Below are 20,251 nucleotides of genomic sequence, written 5' to 3' on the forward strand. Positions count from 1 at the left end.
ATATGAGTCACCTGCAAGACCAGGGTAGCATCACTGAAGATTCATTCAGTCACGTAACCGGAGCAGTGAAAGCTTCCTACTGGGACATCTGTGGGTATTAATTACCACCACTGTGGCTAACCTGGAGCTGCTGACATGGTTAAAAACCATCAAGAGAGTCCTTCACAGCATTAAGTCTTTATAGCGAGAGTTTTGGCCTACCTTAAGCTCCGTCCTATTCGTGCGTCGCCTCTTTCTAGGTCTAAGGCTTTCTAGGTCTGTAAATGCGTGGGTGTGCTTTTGGCAGAGGAACCAGCCTTCTCTGCTTCTCTGGGCTGTGTTTCAGATGTGAAAAGGAGCGAGGTGAGCCGGTTTTCTAACCTCTTGCGAACGCTGAACCTGCACCCGTGGGTTTTCGGGGCATCTTTCCTAAGAGGAGTGTTGGGGGTTGATTTTTGGGAGGTGCAGTGCAGGATGTCAGGGCCCTGCAAGCTTGTGCGGGTGTACCGATGACATCTTGTCATGCGGGGTGAAGGAACTGGAGACTACCTGGTAAGAAGCGATGGTCTGTTGGCAGAGTACCCTTGGGGGAAAAATGTCTTGTGTCCTGCTTCCAGCATTGTTTTGTGGACGTGTGAGGAGGCAAGTCTAGGCGGGTGCTTGGGGTCCCTGCCCACAGCCTGGTGAAAACCCACCAGGCAGAGAAGAGCAGCAGGCTGGCTTCCCAAAATCACAGGCCACCCTGAGTACCCCAACCAGGAATGCACATGCCATGTAAAATCAGGCGTGTGGGTCTCTTAAGGAAAATGTGTGTAAGGGGCAAGTTGGTTTGGACTCACGTCAAGCTGTGTTGAATCTCCCGTGTAGCTTTCACTTTTGGGTGAGCCTAATCCTGACTTATTTTAAGCAGTGCAGCTTACCTGTGGGATGTTAAATTGCAAAGGGCCACGATTCAAGTAGCTGATTTGAAAAAGGAAATTTGATTCAGCGAGTCTAGAAGAAACAAATACATTTCCATTTTTCTTGGGCCCAGATGAGTTTAGGCTGATGTGATGTGATAGCTCTTTATTGACTATATGAAGGGTAAGTTTAGTTCAGTATACTTTTTCTTTTGTATCACTGCTAGTCTCGGGTGATTGACTGTAATGGTCTGGTTTTGTTTTATTTTTTTTCCACTTTTGTGTTTTGATGTGATGTTTGGGTTTTTTGTGTGTGCGCGTGTGTTGTTTTTTTTGGTTTGGTTTGTTTTTTTATTTTCCCTCTCCCAGGGTGTTGGTTTTGGTTGGTTGGTTAGTTGGCTTTTTTTGTTGTTGCTGTTTTTCCCTTCCCCTCCCCTCCCCCCCCACCCCCCCGCCGCCTTTCCCAGGGTTTGTTGTTGTTGTTGTTGTTCAGTTATTGGTTTGTTGTGGTGTGTGGGTTTGTTTGTTTGTTTGTTTTTTAAAAAAAGGCTGGCTAACAGGAGCTCTTGGTGACAGTGTAGTCACGGCAGAGGGAAGTGCCACCGGAGCTTTTATAGATGGCTGGTTTCCGCATCGGCAACGTGGGGTACGGGCGCCTTCAGCAGCGGCTCCACGCCGCCGTTTGGGATGCGACTGCAGCAATATGCTCTGCCATCTGGGCATCTGTGCGGCAGGACTGTGGTGTTCCCTTCTCACGTGGCGGAGGTTCGCTCTTCGTTACAGCAGTGGTTCCTCTCAAATTATCCGCCCTTTGCTGGCAGGGCCAGGGGACATCATCTTGTTCCTCACCCAAGAGGACTACATGATTTTCTGACACAACAGCTAGGCTTGTGTGAGAGGAGAGCCTGAAATAGACAGCCGGCTCAAGGACAGAGCGTCTGTGTGCGCATGAAATTAAATGCATGCCCCAAAACGTCGTTCCCTTAGTAAGGCAAAGAAACGTAGGGAGAGTGTATATCGAGGTGCTGCCAAGGCAATGAGAGCACATCTGATGGCAGCCACCCTCATCTGTGAAGCAAAGCTAAGGTAGGCAAGCCTGCTGCTTGTTATTAATATATGTCAGGTGCTGGGTTTGGAAGTTCCAAGTCGGGGGTCTTAGGAGACTTTTTTGATGCAGTGTTGCGGTTCCAAACAACTCTCCCTCCCTTGTAGATAATTTACCAAAATGACAACTGGAGTTAATACTAAACTAAGAAGCCAAAATGACCCCGGTGTTAAAGCATTTTACTTTTTTATATGCTTTCAGTTCTGTTAACTAAACTGACTTGCAGTACCTTAAATATTAAATATTCCTGTTGTCTGCTTTGTAAGTACATGGGTCACAGCTAGGTAACTATTATGTGCTGAAAACGCAATCTTTAATTAACTTGGAGGAATAGCTGATTCATTAATTGCTGTGTGCCACTTTTGGAACTTATATTACATCCTCTTAAACATGCTTTATAAGCCAGCAATAAACCTGTTCAAAGCAAATTTTAAAACTTACGGTTTAAAGTTAGTAGGATTAAAGGTTAGCCTAGGTATCAAGTGATGAGGTGTGCACTTAATTTAATAATAATAGTGTTTCAGCATCAGCTCTGCAGACCCATCGCTTTCTGAAGAGAAATGCTAACGGACTTTTGGGGCTAATTGCACCGCTTTTCACTGGAAAGCTTTATTTAGGTGGTTGTGAAGTGGCTTTGGAGTGAAATCCCCTGTGCGAGAAGCCTGGAGTTTACTGTTGGCCAGGCGGTGGGACTTCCCCCAGCAGGCAGGCGATGCTCGCACCGAGCAGCCACCGGAGCTGGAGCCGCGCAGCAGCACGTCAGGAGGTTGTGCACGATGTTTCCTGGAGCAGGGATAAAGCTTGGGCTTTCTTGGCAAGACAGGAAGGACTAATCCGTGCAGCGGTACTTATATCGATTTGTAAGGATTGTTCTGCTGGGATTATTCAGCTGGGTATTATGGTGTTTAATCAGGGAGGGAGAGCCCAGGTTCTCTGAAGGAAAGCAATAGATGCTTTGACTGTGTTTTTAACTTTGCCATTAATAGCTTTAGACTTGTAAGACATGTGGTAGCTCTTCTCATCTGCCTGAATTTTAAACTCCTTTTTGAACTGTGACTTGTCTGTTACTGTTGTTTATTTGTATATATTGGGTTCTCACTATTTTTTCTGACATGGGCGATAAGAAGAAGAGAGCTAAGTAAGATTTGAGACAAGCATTAGAAGCAGAAATGTGTATATAGGAAATGGCAGAATAAATTTTGAAAAAAAATAGTAATTTTCATTCATGCAAGCATAAGGAAAACACACAGTATTTTAAAGCTTTTTATTCAGTTCCCCTAATGTAAAAGTATGTAATCTTAATAAATAAGCAAGTAAACCTGACCTTTGCTATGTCAAATTGCAGCTCTCACTAATACAGGTTATCCTCTTGAAGCCATTCACACATATATATGACTGTCTAATATAAGATGCAGTCTGCCAAGCATTTACCATGTGGCCAGTAGACAGTATTTCATTTCATCTATCAATTTCCATCCAACATTGTGCTTCCTAAGTTACGACTTGGAAATACCTTTATGGCTCAGTAGGTCAGCATGGTTTGCCCTGTTATCTGGAAAGCTAAAGTGGCTTTTATCTCTTTGGTTTTATGTGGGATACACAGGCTAAGAGCTGTTCTGCTGCCCAGGTGTTACCAAGACCATGTCCTCTTGAAGGATGAGCGACAATCTTTCTGTAATCATAGAATACCAGGTTGGTAGGGACCTCAAGGATCATCTGGTCCAACTTTATTTGGTAAAAGTATTGCTTTGGGGTATGTTGCCAGAACTCTCTTTCATGGTTTTGCTATAGAGGTGAGGAACCAAGGCTGAGGCATCCAATTAACCTTACAAGGAAGATAAGACTTGAATAGAGAATCCCTGAATAAGTCAGTCCATCTGTGTTTCATGCATTCACTCACGCTGACTCTCTTTTCCTATTTGTCCCTGAGTAAAGAAAGGGCCACAATAAGCCTATATGTGCATGACTATTCCTTGCACAACTATGACTGAAGCTTTAGATTCCCCTCTGTTCATATCTCCTTTTGGGTCAGGAAAATCAATCTGGCCTGTGGCATATGGCATCCTTCACTGATGCAACCACTACATCCTTCTCAGGGTGTTTTTTGAGGATTAGTCTACTCCGACCTCAGGTTTGGCCTTGGAGCAATACCCCATTCTGCCCTCTGTGGCACTGCCTCTCTCCTCAGTTAATGCTATTTTCTATCCTCTGGGTAACTGAGGTTGTTTTGGGTTTTCTTCTGTCGTGATAAACCAAACCAAACAAATGCTTTCTGATTAACATCTTTCTCAGTCTTTTCCTTAAACTAACAAACAAAAATTAGGTGACACTAGAAAATGGTACTGGGAAACCACTGAGCCTAATTTTCATAGAAAACTGCAGATGTTACCAGTTTCTTGAAAATGAGTCTTCTGACTGGATTTTGTAATCAGTTCAGAAATTACAATTTCCCAGAGGTCTACTTAACCTCAGATTCTGCTTTGAGTGATGTGTTTACTCAGTATTTGCTATACAGCAGTGGTTCTGCAAGTGTTGGACTGCAAAGAAGGACTTGAAAGGCCGGCAGTTGCTGGTAATTGCTGTTATCAGGAACTCCACCGTTAAGTGATGGCTGGACAAGGATGTGGGATAGAACAAGAGCTGGTCAGCCCCACTGTCTGTGCAGTCACATGGGATCAGCTGGTGTCCTAATGAAATTCAACAAAAGCAAGTGTAGGGTCCTGTCCCTGGGGAGGAATAACCCTGTATGACAGCACAGTTTAGGGGCTGGCCTGCTGGAAAGCAGCTCTGCGGAGAAAGACCTGGGAGTCTTGTTGGACAAGAAGTGAACCATGAGCCAGAAATGTGCGCTTGTGGGCAAGAAGACCAGCTGTATCCTGGGGTGCATTAAGAAGAGTGTGACCAGCAGGCTGGGGCAGGTTATCGGCCCCCTCTGCCCTGCTGAAGCCGCATCTGGAGTACTGTGTCCAGTTCTGGGCTCCCCAGTTTAAGAAGGACAAGGGATTACTGGAGCGAGTCCAGCAGAGGGCTACAAAGATGAGTAGGAGTCTGGAGCTTCTTTCCTAAAAGAGAGAACTGGGTCTGTTCAGCCTTTAGAAGAGAAGGCTGAGAGGGGATCTTACCAATGCTTATCAATATATTAAGGGTGGGTGTCAAGACGGATGGACCAGACTCTTTTCAAGTGGTGCCCAGTGACAGGATAAGGGGCAAGGGGCACAAACTGAAACACAAAAAGTTCCATCAGAAAAAGAGGAGGAGAAATTTCTTTATTTTAAGGGTGGCAGAACACTGGAACAGGCTGCCCAGGGAGGTTATGGAGTCTCCTTCTCTGGAGACATTCAAAACCCGCCTGGACACGTTCCTGTGCGACCTGCTCTAGTACCTGCTTTAGCCAGGGAGTTGGACTAGATGATTTCCAGGGGTCCCTTCTAACTACTCTGTGATTCTCTTTGGCTTTGGGTTCAAACTTTCACCTGATTGTTTCTTTCAAGAATGTATCCTTTTTTCCTGTTTTTGAAGCACTTTTTTTTTTTTTTTTTTAGCACTGCAAGTTTTCTACTAGAAAATGGGTATCAGGAAGCAGGAAGATAGAATCCCAGCTCTGTGTTTTCTAAATGGGGTATGGAGGTCTGGAAAGGGGACTGGGTATAACTTATGTATTTTACCTTATTCTTATAGTTGTAATAAAGCTGGTATGTATATGCATAATCAGCATTCTACATGTTTTAGATGTTTTCCTTGGGTTTCAAACCCATCTCTCATAGCAACACCATTAGTGCTTCAATACCTGAATGTGCCTTAGAGTCAAGCAAGGGCTCATTGGTGGTAGTGGTGATACCCACCTATAGCAATTGTCTGTCAAGGTCACAAATGTCCATCCGTTCCACAAGAACACCAACATGGCTCTGTGGTTCTTGGGTTAGAAATGGGAACAGGCATGCTGGGAGGTGCCTCTGAATGTTGTCTGTGAATAACTGCAGCTTCATCAAGGGGCAAAACCATTAAAAATCTTCATCAGAGACATGCTTTACCTTAGTTTGTGTCTGGAATTAAACAAACAAACCCTCCTTACCCCCCGTCTGTCCCTGCAAATGCCTAGCTTTCATCATCTTTACTCTTTATGATGTCAAGCCTTAGATGTGTGAACTAGACAAGAGCTGTATTTTCCATTTTTCAAACATCAATTTTTTTCATCAGAATTCCTGAAACTTGTTTTATGTGGTAAGGACTCATCCAAAGGTACAACTTCATTCCTTCCTCCTGACAGGCACCTATAACCAGTTGCTCCCATTACATGTTAATGCTTTGATTTTTTTTTTTTTTTTTTTGACTAACAGTTTTCATATGTAGCTTATTCCTATAGTTGTTACCTAGCAACATTAATTTTGTTCAGTTTAGTTTGTCTTCTATTTCAAGAAATCTATCGGGTGTGTTTTAAGAACGTTTCTGGAGTCCAACCATGAACCTTTAGTAAAGAGGTGCTTATAAAGTGAATTCTCTCTAGCACCTGTAAGTAATGTACATTCATTTGGTGTTAGCTATCCCAGCCTTACTGGCAGAAATAGGAATAGATGTGTGTGGAATTTAAAAATTACCTGGAGAATACTGGAGCAGTTACAAGTTTGCTGTTGACTTCTCTATGTGGTGTTCAGTGCGCTCAAAAACCATAAATACCTATATCAGTTTCATGCTCTTTTACCGACCAACATCTCTGCTTCTTGCTTTTCTTTCCATGGCATTGTCCATTTACCATTTTAGAAGCTGCATATGTACTGATGCGTCATTTTGTAGGCCAGGTGCCATAGTTACAGTATATTTTATTTAAGCTGGTGAATGTGAGAAAGTAATAATGGAAAGGACTTCTTAGTGCGGAGTCCCATAAGGGGACTTACAGGCAACACAGAGTTCTGGAGTTTTGGGGTTCAGGCTTGTCATTTTTAATTCAGACTATGACCACTCTGGAGTGGGTGATGTCTCTAGGATACAAAGTTTGGTTTGTGTCTTCTGCGCTCACTTGAAATGAACAAAAATCTAATTTTCTGATGTACAATGGAGGCAATGTTGGTGTTTTCATAATTGGTTCTGGTAGAAGACCTGGAGAATAATGTGAAAGGATAGGATTTGCAAATGGTTTTCATGTTGTCTTTTTGGGTTTTTTTTTTTGTGCAGAACTCCTATCTATATGTAGTTTTTAATAAAGTAGGAGAGAGTTGTGGTTGGTATTAGGAACCAGTGGGTGTCATTCAGCTGCAGCATCACTGTAGAGGTCACTGTGGGGTTTTTAAAAAATTGTAAGAAATCTGCTTATTATCATCCACCTTCTGTTGCATGTGTCTCTCAGAGGTGTGGAAGCTGCCAAGTGCTAAATGGATGCATCCATAGGGGGGCTGTAGTAACTGTTTTGAGTATACAAGAATGGCATCAGTGGAAGCTGAAACACCCCTTAATAAGGGATTATCTTGTAAAAGGAGTTAGATTACTACAGTTCTGAATACATTACCTGCATTTTTTGTGATAAAACATGAGATTGCCACAATACCAAAAGCCTTGAAAAACATACTTGCATCACCAAAATGAATCAGAATAACTTATGTGTAGTTTTAGATTTGGCACAGGATGTTGAGGTAGATACCACAAGTATTTTTCTATGTCTTTTTTCCACTTTTAAGTTCTGGTTAAGTCTTTCTGTTCACTTTAATGTAAATGTATTTACCCTGTATTACGTATAATTTCTGTAGTGTTTCACTGCATCATCAATGCCAGGTGCTGGGGCATATGCAACTGTACGTGCCTTTTCTATCGCTGTTTCCATCTGTCTGTTTGAGGATTAATTAATGTGGGCAGGGCTAAACTTGAGTGAAATCTTACATTAGTTATATCTTAGCTTCTTTGCTTTGTCAAGCTGAATCTTGAACATGCTGCACTGAAACTCGTTTTGGGGGACTAACTGCCGGTGTTAGGCTGTCAAATAGTAACAGGCGATCAATTAGCAGCTGCCTTACTGTAATATCAAACACTTGTTTATATATGTGCTGTTATGCTTCATTTAGTATCAGACTTAGTTCTGTGGTGAAAAGTGGTATAGCCTTTTTATAAATCTGCTGAATTCCTAATAGCACTCACATCAGTCTTCTCTGTGAACTGATTTGAGACAATGCTGGATAATTAAATTCTGAAATGAGCAAACAAGAAGAAAATTATTTTTATATGTATGCAGTAAAATCCTCTTAAATCACAGCTCAATTAAGTCTTGTAATGTTTTTCATAGTATACACTGTGGACTGCAGATCATGTGTAAAAGGGAAGGGCGTTTGCAGGGCTGCCATTTGGAGACACAAAATTCATCCTGGTCTATAGTCCAGGATTCTTTCTGTGTTCAGCTTTTTTTTTGTTTTCAATAAACAGTGCACTGAGCCCCTTGACAGCAGTGGGAATACCTGCTTTCTTCAGGAGGTTGGCGCAGGTGGAGCTGAGCAGGGCTCATTTCAGCTTTACGTCACTTCAGAATAAGTGAGATCCTGCTTAGTCCTGTTTGCTGAGCTTGACACATCTAAGCCAACAAACACCAAAATTAGTAAATAAATTAGGATCAAGGAGATAGAGAAGGGCTAGAAGCAGACAAGTGGGTGGGACATGTTTAGACACAGATTAAAGTTTGTTCAGGGCTCATTGAGGGGTTATCATCCCTCCTATGGTATGCTCGAAAACATTCAAATGATATTCAAAGTGCTTTTGTTTTTGTGGAACATGATAGGTTAGCTCACTAGCTCAATAGGGCTTTTATAACAAAGTTTTCTTTCCTTGAATTGAACTTTAATTTTTTTCTTGTAGTTGAAATCTTGATTTACCAAAAATATTACTTGCAACATCCAGTGGAGCTGGTTTGTGAACGAAGCCAAAGTTTAACAAGTTGTGGGCAAAGGAGCAAAATGAAGTTCAGACAGCTGTCAGTGTGCGCACTTTGGTTCTAGTTTAAGGAACATTGCTTGCAGACGTACCAAGTATTTTCTTATTGTATCAGAAATCTAGAAAACTGCCAGTACCCTGTCCGCCACCAGAATTATATCAGTGCTAGGTTTTGCCAGTGTTTCCCTTTAAAAATTACTTTCAAAAGCAAAAGGCTGCTTGCATGCTTGTGCATGGAAGTGATAAGCTAGCCTCTATGCCGTTCAGTTGAGAGAGAAAAAAACAGACCTGGAATATCCACTTTTATACTCCTTGATCTTACGGCAGGATTCAGTGAAGATGAAAGAAAATAGCCTTTAGTATCCCTGGAAGCACATGTCTGCAAGATAGCTGGAAAACTGGAGGCTCCTCTGTTACCTGCAGTTCTGCCTGCTAGAACCTGCAAAGGTGATTCTCTCCCATGTCAGCTGCAAAATTTGTGTGTGCATACTGAGAGGACCAATATGATGCCATACTGGCTCAAAGCCAGATCTGCAAATGTTACTGTTACATAGTAAGCCTCCTCAAAATCAGTTTTGTCAGGTTTGTTTTTTTTTTTTTTTCATGTAGGATGATATTGATAGAGGCCAGATCTCACTTCTTATTAGAAGAAGATACTTGGAAGAATTGCACTGTATATGAAATATCCTTTTGAATAGTATAGCTGCAAATGGTTGAATTGGCTTATAAATCCCATGGATGGCTTACTTGATTTTCATTTAGTTAAGCTCTGTAGAGAGCCATCCCAAGTAACACACTGGATTACTTGGCAGGCTGAGACATCTGCTGGCGCTTCCCAGGTAGGCTACAGCAGCGAGGTTTCCTATTGCAGCATATTGAAATCTTTACAAATCATAATGGTATTTAATAGTAAATGCTGTTGTGTAGAGATGAAATTGTATGAAATCCAAGATTGAAGCCTTTGTCCTCAAAAAGCTTAAGGATCTGCGCTCCTGCAAAAGTTTCATAGCAAGACTGAGGGCTGTTTTTAGCAGTGCTGCACCCGTGGAGAAGAGGAGCTGACAGAGGAGTGAAACCAGATTCTGGGCTTCAGTGCAACATGTTATTAGGAAAACTCTGTATGCACCTTGTCAGTGCCCGTCCTGTTGAAAATCAAATTTAGGTGTGTAACTGATATGCTTAAAAACCTGCTAATGGTAATTCAATGCTTTAAACTATGTACTTGGTTTGCTTAGTATTTTCCATGAAGTACCTAATTTTATGCATATTAGATTTCATATCACACCTTTGTGCCTACTTGATTATTCAGGTATAGCTTTAGCTGATTCTTAATCATTTATCTCATGTTGCAATCATCTGAAAATGTAATGATCTTGCATGCTAGTAGCTTTGTCTAAGTTGTTAATAAATTAGTACCCTTGGGGACCAAGCCGTACAGACTTCCATAGAATGTATGTCTTGTCTGTCTGCTCTTTGTGCTTTTTACCCTGCTAAACAACTGCTGTTAGTTGCTGTAATTTACTCCCTGACTCTGTCTTCTATGTCTCCTTCTTCCAACCCCTAAGCTTTGACTTGACAGCCATCTGACACCCTACGGCTCGATCTTCTGATACTTGAGATGAAAGATAAAATTTAAAAGCCTTGTAATTCAGCCTCTATGTCTTTATATTCCTACTCCTGTGGTTCCCTTGTGATTGCTCAAGAAGTGTTTTCGATATGTCCTCTCCAAATAGGATAAGAATCTGGAGGATGGAATGAAACTTAAATTGCAACTTGTCTTGCGATTTCTAAAAATAGCAGGGAAATTATTGTAGACTTTGTCCAAGGAAAGCAAAGTCTAGATTATTGAAAATGCGTGCACTAGCTGACAGACAAAGGAAGATGGTGTTGCCCAGTAAGGGTGAGTTTTAGTAGAGCAGTGTTAATAGCTGTTAGCTACAGAGACTACAGGAAATAACCATAAGGAAATGAAATGAAGAAACTCATTTGTGGCTTGATGGTTTTTGTTTGGTTTTAAACACATGTTCAAACCTAGAAATCCTGTAAGTGCATTTCAGTGAAGGCTAAGTGGCTTTTACTTTAGTAAAGGACCTACTGACTTTCAGTGAGGAATGTAGTATATCAGTTCATCAATTAGAGCTCAGACGTAGGTGCATGACCAGCACTCGTTTAATTCTCAGCAGATCTTTGGTTCATCCAACACTGAGAACTGGTGGTGTCGGCATCCAAAACAATTGCTTTGTAAATGCCGTGTTCAGATCCCGTTATGGTTACTGAGGCTTGGTGGTGGTGGGCAGAAATTGAGTGGTGCTGTTTCAGATTATATTCTCACGAAAGGTGATATTGGTACAAAATCATTCATGGCATCTCAAAGAAAGTACTGTAACTGGTCACAAGCTGAATAGCTGCTCCTGGTGGATCATTTACCTAGAAAACATAGCAAAAGAATGGGTATCAGAAGCTATTTGGGGTGAAAAGCAATAGCACTGTGTAAATGCCTGCTAGCTTCATTGCCTGGCTCTACTTTCTATCCATGTAATGAGGAATTTGGTGTGATACAAGGTTTTCAGATGGTAATGGTATTTTTTTTGAGGCCCATTGATACAGCTGGAAAATAAGGGCACATTTTGGATGCACAAAGTTGTGCTTGGTCTGAAGTAGCTGTTCAGGCAGTGGCTGTGCAGTAACCAGAAGCAGATAGCAATGTGTGTGTTCGTCAGCCCGCTGAACTCCTGATAGGGAGTGATGTAACTTGTGGTGAGGGAATAATTACAGTGCTCTGCAACAGGAGTTCAGAGAGTGGTTAGTGCAAAGGGCTCCCAGAGTTTTGTTGTCTTGCTGAGTAATTATGATTGTTAAGGAGGAACGAGTATGTACAACTTATTTACTGCAAGGTAAGGTGGCGTATATAGAAAGGTTCCTGCACTTTTTTTTGGGACTGATGTTTCTCCAAACACCCACACCACATTCCTGGTTAATGTACTTGGAGCTCTTTAAGGTAGGGGTTTCTCTAACGCATTTCAAGAGCAAGGATACAGATCTCCTTAGAGTGAGAGTTAAAAGCTTGCGTTGCCCTTCAAACTACCGTATCACAAAAACAAACAGAAATACAGACAGGATTTTTATCAAACTGTAATGATTGCTTTCCAATGTGTACAGCAGAGTGTGTCTTCTGCCTGTTGACTTCTGTAACACTACCATTTTGGTTGGTTGATTGGTTTTTTGTTTGTTTGTTTTTGTGGTTTGGTTTTGTTTTTTGTGTTGTGTGGGTTTGTTGGTTGTTTTTATTTTTCCTTCTAAATTATTGGATCTTGCAAAGTGTTTGATAATCAAACTTGATACACTGACAAGCAGAACTAAGGTATTTGTAAGTGATTGACAAGCAGAACTAAGGTATTTGTAAGTGATATACTTTTGGAATATATGTCAGTTCATCAATAAGTGAAGTGGTGCTTCACATTAGCACTGACATTATTAAAAATCCCACCAAATTTTATTTATGAATATATAGTAAATACTATAGTAGAAATATTTAATTCTCTTTATCAGTCGCTTTTCACCAAGGATGACAAAATAAATGTCCATCACTGACTGTTACTAGCTGCATTTTTCTGCTCTAAAATAAATGTCCTCTGCAATAAAAATTTGCACCAGAAAAATATAATTCTAAAATTACTTGATGACTTCACAGAAACTTAGTCTTTGGTCTTTCCAGACTTCTTGTATCTGTGACTTCCAGATGTGTCACACTGCCTTTATTTTGTCTTGCAGATGACGATGTGGACCTGGAAGCTTTGGTAAACGACATGAATTCCTCATTTGAAAGTTTATACTCTGCGTGCAGCATGCAGTCGGAATCCACTCCGCTCCTCCAGAACGGCCAGCTCAGCCGCAGCCAGCTGGGCTCCTCGGGACCCGGCGCGCTACAGCCGCTGTCCCCCAGGCAGAAGGTGCAGCGGTCTCAGCCTGTGCGCATCATGGCAGTCAGGTAGGAGCAAGGAACTTGCCTCCTTTTTGTCAAAAAGTTGGCTTGAGCTGGTTTCGAAAGACCTGTGTTTTAAAATAGGAGGTGGGCTTCTGTGGGAGCCTCGTAATGTTAAACTGGAAGGACAAGTGTAGAGTCTTGCATCTGGGCAGGAACAACCCCAGGTACCAGTATAAGTTGGGGAATGACCTGTTAAAGAGCAGTGTAGGGGAAAGGGACCTGGGGGTCCTGGTGGACAGCAGGATGACCATGAGCCAGCACTGTGCCCTTGTGGCCAGGAAGGCCAATGGCATCCTGGGGTGTATTAGAAGAGGGGGGTTTAGTAGGTCGAGAGAGGTTCTCCTGCCCCTCTACTCTGCCCTGGTGAGACCACATCGGGCATATTTTGTCCAGTTCTGGGCCCCTCAGTTCAAAAAGGACAGGGACTAGATGATCTTTCAAGGTCACTTCTAATCCCTAACATTCTGTGATTATGTGACTTTTGCAAAGGAAAAAAAGATGTAGCAGGTAGGTGAAGGACATGAGTTTTCCATGTATTTTATAAAACGCAAAAATGTCACATTCTCAACCTTCTTTAAATCAATGTTTGATGTACCTGTAGTAGCACACATGTGTAGAAGCTTGTCATTGGTAGCAATATACAGAAATGATGCCCGTATTTGGATTTATTTCCAAACTGTTAAGAACTATTTTCTCAGGTATGATGCTTACTGACAGCTTCTTGGTTTTATAAAACGTAAGAGATCATGTAGATAGATGAGGGTGCATTCAGCTAGTTTTGATATACAAAAAATACTCCTCTTTGTAGAGGTTTCCTTAAGGGTCCAATGCAAACAAAATAGAGCACATCAAAGTTGTGTAACTGTTCTTCCTACAGCACTTTCAGCTCTTTCACTTGAGTGCATTATGTGCATCATTACAAAAAAAATGAACGGTTTAAATTGTCTCCCAGTTGTCAGGATGGGGGCTTGAATTCAAGGATCAAGTGCAATACTGTTGGTGGTGATGGGAGAGTCTGTTGGTGATGCTGAGGTTCTTAGAATCTTGTCTTCAGCCAGTGTGAGGAAGGGAGCTCCAGTTGGCATGATTAGGTAAATTGCTGAAATCAGAGATTTAGAGTTAACAGTGTCTTCTGCAAAAGAAGTAAGCAATAATAATAATAGTACAAGAAAAATCCCAGATGTGGAAAGGATTGTTCCTAATTCTTTATGTTGATGTATCTCCTATAGGAATGGTATTCTTAAGACAGGTTTTCTATATGAATGGGTAGTATGCAGTAACCGCAATACAACCAAGTCAGCTAATGATGCAATCATTTTTACAAGTATTGCATATTTAACCTTAAATAGGGCTGTACTAGAAAATGTACTCTCTAGAGTATTATAACTGTCAATGTTTTGTAAATATCTTAATCAAAACACTTCATTTCAACTATTTTTGGCATTTCAAGACTTAGCAATTCTTTTCTGAGAACACTCTGCCTTTTTGAACTCTGTACTTCCATACGCACAAGAACATTGTGTGTTTATCATTGAAGAAAATAATGGTGAAACTTTTATTCAGGGTTATCTATACCTCCTTCCCCATAGAGGGGGATGGTGGCGTCTTTTTTTCAGCCAGAACAGGATGGGTGACTGTCGCAATTTTCTTAAGAACGCGGGTTTATATGTGTATCATTCATGAGAGTAAACGATGCACTGCGGCAGTACAGGCAGAGCAGAGCGCAGCACAGTGAATGCTCATTTTGAGAAAATCACACCTTTCTCATTGTGCTGAGTCTGTAGTTCCACTTCTTACAATGGAGGTCAGTCAAAAACTTGCAGTGGAGGGCACTATTACACAGCTGCTGAGATGGTAAGTCTGCTGGGCTAAAGAAACCTTGCACTGTCCTTTTCCCTGTGCTGTAGGGAAGTGCATGCACGGGTGGCACAAAAAAAAATCAAGTATGTCAAAAGTAGTTGTTTGCTTGGCTCATAGTTATGGTCGGAACCTTGCATTCATAGCATAACCCAAATCTGTAAGGCTCATTCATGGAATGCCAAGGCAAGTAAATTGAAGGATAGAGTCACTAGTGGAGCAGATTTCCCAGTGGCTGATTTATCAGCCCCTGGGTTCTGGGACAGGCAGAGACAGTGAGTGTGCCCGGAGTGGGATGTGTTGCCAGAGGCAAACCCAGCAGTTGTTTCCCTGGCAGGTCTGTTAAGAAGGCTCTTCTTGCTAAAGACATGGGAAAAAGTGAAAGCAAATTGAGGTTTTTAATGATTTGCCTTTCAAATCCAGGAGTTAGTTGATTTTTCTCTGGAAACTTTAAGGATTGCCGCTAGATGGTGCCTTCTGCAAAGGTGTTGCAGGCCAGCCTGCTGCAGAGTCACCCAGTGCATCTTCAGCAGTGATTCCCTAGCAGTGGGGAAACCTCAAGCAATCTGTAGGGTCTTGTATCTTTTCAAGCTTTTCTGTGGCAACTGGTAGGCCTTAGTTTTCCTTTTATTGGTGTGGCAGTACAGGTGTATCATATAAACTGGAACTTGAAGCTCTGTTGGTCCTACATAGACTCATGAGGCATATCTCAGGAGGTGCAAACTTGTCTGAATAGTAACCATACAATTAGCATAAGATGGGATGGTTTGATCACAGTTTATTGCTCAAGCTGAGTCTTTGCATTTCGATTTCTCCAGGAAATGACAAGTTACTTGGAGATGGAATCTGGTATTCTGATGAAGTGACAATATTGGTTTCAGTTTCAGCTTAGAGACTTCAAAGGGGTACGCCTTTATTTGCAGATCCACATGGAATTTGGCCCCAAGTGACTGCAGTTGTCTTTCACATTGGTTTGGAAGCACTTAACTGACTTTCTGGCACACAGAGCTTAAGCTTTAGACTAGTGCTTATAACAGTGAGTACAGACGGGTATTTCTGTTTATTTTACGTACGCAGTTACCTCACCCAAGTAATCAAGTTATAAGCAACAAAACAGGCATAGATGCCTGACAAGTCATTTTTCATATGCAATTACCTACTTTGTGCTTGCAGTCACAGTAACGGTATAGGAGTTGCTTAGAAAAACAAAAAGGGTTTGATGCCTTTTCATTAGGATCATTATCATAAACGATGTGGCGGGAGATGCAGGTCTAGCTATGCCGCTTTGCTCCTCTTAATGCTTAGTGCTTCTGTGTTTATAGGCGCCTTCAAGAAGAGGAACAGCAATTCAGAACATCGTCTTTGCCGGCCATCCCAAATCCCTTCCCAGAACTCTGTAGCCCCGCAAGCTCTCCAGTGCTGGCCCCAGGATCTTTACCTCAGAGTCAGCCTGCTAGTAAGCATGTGAGTATGGGACGAAGCTTTGGGTCATCCGTTTGAGTTCAAACCTGCAGTGGACTATTTCATTTTGGAGGCAGAAAGAAAGTTTCCAGGTAACTAGGTACACTTGTAGGCGTTGTGTGAGTAGGGCAGCACTGGCCGAGAGAGTGTCTTTAAACAGATTTCAGACCTTATTTAAAAGATTTGTAAGAATGAAGTGTAAAAGTTAAGCAAGTCTCTTTCAGGTATGTGCATATTGTGAGTGAAGCAGTAATGCTTAATATCTTTTAGATTTTGTTATCCAAGGTAATTACTTACTAATTCAGAAGTCAAGTTAATTAGCTTGGAGTTGGAGGAGGATCTGTGCATGTTATACTGCATATTCTAGATGTCACAAAGACACTGAACGGTTGTTTTCTTTAAGGATATAGTGCTGCTTTATTTTGCTCTTTTTCATGAGGCTGCTCAAAAAGCAAAATCATGTTCTTAGAGCATGTAACTAGACACAGCTCCTTGTAATGGGACTTAAGGGGAGAACTGTCCCACGGGAGGCTGGTAGAGTGGCTCTCTGGGTTCTTGCTGGTGAAGCTAGCACAGACCGAGCTCCCACATGGTCCAGAGCAATAACCTCAATGACACTGCAGACAGTTTTTCTTCTCTGTCCTACTCTACACTCTGAGAAATAATCATCTTGTTTTGTATTGAACGTTGAGCACGTTTAAAGAGTAAAGCTGGGCTCAAAAGTCTTTAGTTTGTAAACTGTACTGGCTTATTTGGGGAAGAAGAGACGGGTTGCTCTTACTGACTGTTGGCTTAGGACAGTTCTGTGCTTGGGCACCCACAAGTGTGATGATGTTCTGTATCACTGCTCAGTTTGTAAGTAGCTCCTGCGTCTGTTCTGAGTGATAAAAGGGTTTGGGTGGACAGTTCAGCTACAAGCAGTAGACCCTAATGTACACACCCTCGTATCTTCTGTACTGCTTTACATCACCATGAAAACAGTCTGCTTTCTTGAAAGACAGTGCATCCTCATTGGTTTTAATGTGTTTCCTATACGTACAAGACAGATAACCAGATCATGCCCTAGGAAAAAAAATTGAGTCCTCCCCTTGGGAATTCAGCAGAACCTCATCAGAGGCCTGGGTACTGGCGAAGCAGAGAGGCTGTTTTGCCAAGGGAGTGCTAATCTGATTCCAGGGAGGCAAAACAAGGGGTAATTCTGCCTCCTGGCACTTGCTGACAGGATAGCAGTGCAGCTGCCCGTCTCAGACCAACTGAAGTTGCTGAGGAACCTACGTTTGCCTTTCCAAATAGTCCCCAGGGTCAGGGATTCTTTGCCCATTAGCTTTATGTTTTCCTAGAATTAACCCAAGCCACCCTAAAGATCACTCTGTAAAGCATTAAGAACCCTAAATGATCTGTGCATCAGTTTTCAATGGAATTTAGAAACTAGTGGTTTAACAGCACATAAATATAAAAATATATAAACCCCAAACTTCTAATGTACACAAGAAGATGGCTATAAAAGCAGAATAAAAGGAGATTTTTTTTCCTAAATTTTACGTTATAATTTAAAAACAAAACAAACACCACCACCCCCCCCGCCCTGATCTACCTAATTTCAAAATGGAATGTTTTCACAAGCCTTTTGAAAGCCTAAAATGAAATAAATATTTATATTGCTTAGGTATGCTTGCTGCTGAAGTTTTTAATCAAAGACAATCCATCACAGTGGTAAAACCTTTGAGTATGTGAGACGAGGAGGTAAAGCCTGTTGGACAATAGTGGATTCTTCTGTAGATGTAGATACACTGTTTATTGACTGATCGTGGGCAGATGAGCAACATGGGCTCAAAGTGAGAGGATAGTAAAGTGTTCTTTTCCTCTCTAATGAATTATTTTCCTCTCTTTAATAAAGGAGTAGAGGAACAGAACTAAAAAAAAAAACCTCTAGTTTTAAAGTATTGACAGACAAAAGTAAGAAAAGCGAGTAGGTTCGGTTTCTTCATGAAGGAAGAAAACATTTTTAATACTTCAAATGTGGAGTGTTGCTGGATAACAATCTGTCTGTTCAGCCTCCTCATAGGATGGTAGTTGTGTTTAATTCAGTTCTAATTCTCTTCAATAGAGTCTGCCAAGTATCCTGAATAAAAAATGAGTAACTTAAGAAATATTATACATCTTTCCAACTTCATCCCATTAAAAGAATATATAGTTTGGGAATTTAGTAAATTATTTTAAGATGTTTTTGCTTAGATAAGCATCCATACATACAATATAAACTACTGGTTAACAAAATAAGTGATGAGTTTAGTTAAAGGACTGCAACAGCACATTGTAATGGCTGGCAGTTAGTGAAAATGAGCTATGTTTCAAGAAAAAAGTATAACTACAATGTTAAATGTAAACCAAGGTTAAACATAATGATGCTTAGTTTAAGGTTCTCTGCTTGCACATTACAAACAAGTATTAAAATTGGAGATTGGAGTGAGCCATTCTGACTACACGGGATAGATGAGGTGTTAGTGAGAAGCAATTCCTTTCATGCCTCTTGAGCATTTGTGGGTAAATAGGCAAATAGTGGTTCCCACTGGCAGTGCTGCAGCTCTGATCACGCAGGGCATCGCGGCACACGCGTGGCATGGAGGAAATGTTGTTGCCTTTGACAGCTCGTATCTAGGGGACCTGAGAGGGTCCCAGGTTAAAGTAGTCTTAGGGGAATTCAAAAAGGAGTGGATATTTTGTTTGCTGATCCTGTGGAACGGTGGGTGGTCACTGGGAAACTGGGATGTCTGAGACAACTTCATAAGAAACAAAGTGTCATTATTATTGTTCCTCGTGGAACAACTCAGTCTTATTTTTTAATAATTTAAAAATACACCTCTGCAATGATAAGACCTAGTAGTGGTTATGCAAGAGGAATTTAAATATCTGATGGTGTTAGACACAGAAGAATCTTATGTCATATTGCCATGCCTTGGGCATAAAGAAATGCCACTTCTGTCCCAAGTTCTACTGAATTAAAACTCTTTTCTGGTGTATTGTTCCCTATACGAGAAAGATGCACATGTGAATGAAAGACTGAGTGAAGGAGATTTCAGGTCGTAAAGCCTGAATTATATTTGCAGATGAAAATAATGGATGTTGCTGTTTTGCATATGCAAAGCTTTATTTGCTTAGTTGGAGCTTAAGACGTATATTTCTTGTTGAGATACTTTTGATCCTTTTAATTATTTTTTTTCATGCAGTTGCCACTGCTATTTTTAACAAGTGGTTCGCAATGTTGCTTATGCACTGCTCTGCATTTATTTCGTGCTTTTTCTTGGCTCAGCAAAGAAAGGTGAAATCGGTAAAACAATGAAAAACAGCTGTAATAAACCTTTCTTAAATTTTTGGAGTAGTTTCCTTTTTGTTTTCTCCTGATGATGAAGTCTTATTCAAAGAAGTGCAAGTCACGAATAATGTATTTTTTTTAAATATGTTTTCTGGGATCCGTTGGGTAATGGTACTGATTTCACCACAGCAAGAAGTGGGATGCCACCTCTAGCTCTGCTGCTTATAAAGCTGATGGCTGCAGGAGCTTCCCCAGCTGTTCCCCAGAAGACCAAGAACAGGGAGAAATAACGAGTCTTCTGTACCAGCACAAAACTAAAACCACATGTAGGCAAATGGGATAGTCATTTAATGGGAGCATCAATATATCAATCTGGGAGGTAAAACTGGAATGTTAGGCTTATTGAAATCATTGCAGATTTTGGTTTTCTTAATTTGACTCTGGATAATCTTCTCTGCTTTAGAAAAAAAAAAAGCCTAAATTAAAATATTTTGTACATACTTTTTTTTTTTTTCTTTGAGTTCATAGTTCATAAGTTCATTAAGTTCAACCAGCCCATAATTTAGTAGTAAAAGATTTAGATGGGAAATAGCTGTGACCCTTTAGGTAACATTTTGAAGGCTATCCTGCACTGAAGCAGCCTCCACAGTGGCAGCGTCTGGGCTCATACAGTTGTGTGACCAAACACATCTGGTGGTAGAGCTTAAGAAATTACTTGCATTAAACAGACATGCGCTCCTTGGGAG

General features: G+C 41.2%; 1 protein-coding gene across 13 annotated transcripts in view; it reads left to right on the plus strand.

Moving 5' to 3' along the window:
* Positions 1 to 20,251, plus strand: part of GRB10 (growth factor receptor bound protein 10) — a 147,919-nt gene that overhangs the window by 76,644 nt on the left and 51,024 nt on the right. For all 13 annotated transcript variants that reach the window (XM_082047053.1, XM_082047050.1, XM_082047052.1 and 10 more), the window contains 2 exons: positions 12,661 to 12,877; positions 16,054 to 16,195. In XM_082047053.1, coding sequence (XP_081903179.1) covers positions 12,661 to 12,877; positions 16,054 to 16,195 — 359 coding nt within the window. The remainder of the gene's footprint in view (positions 1 to 12,660; positions 12,878 to 16,053; positions 16,196 to 20,251) is intronic.

Source organism: Streptopelia decaocto, assembly GCF_964273445.1.
Source record: "Streptopelia decaocto genome assembly, chromosome: 2".
Lineage (NCBI taxonomy): Eukaryota > Metazoa > Chordata > Aves > Columbiformes > Columbidae > Streptopelia > Streptopelia decaocto.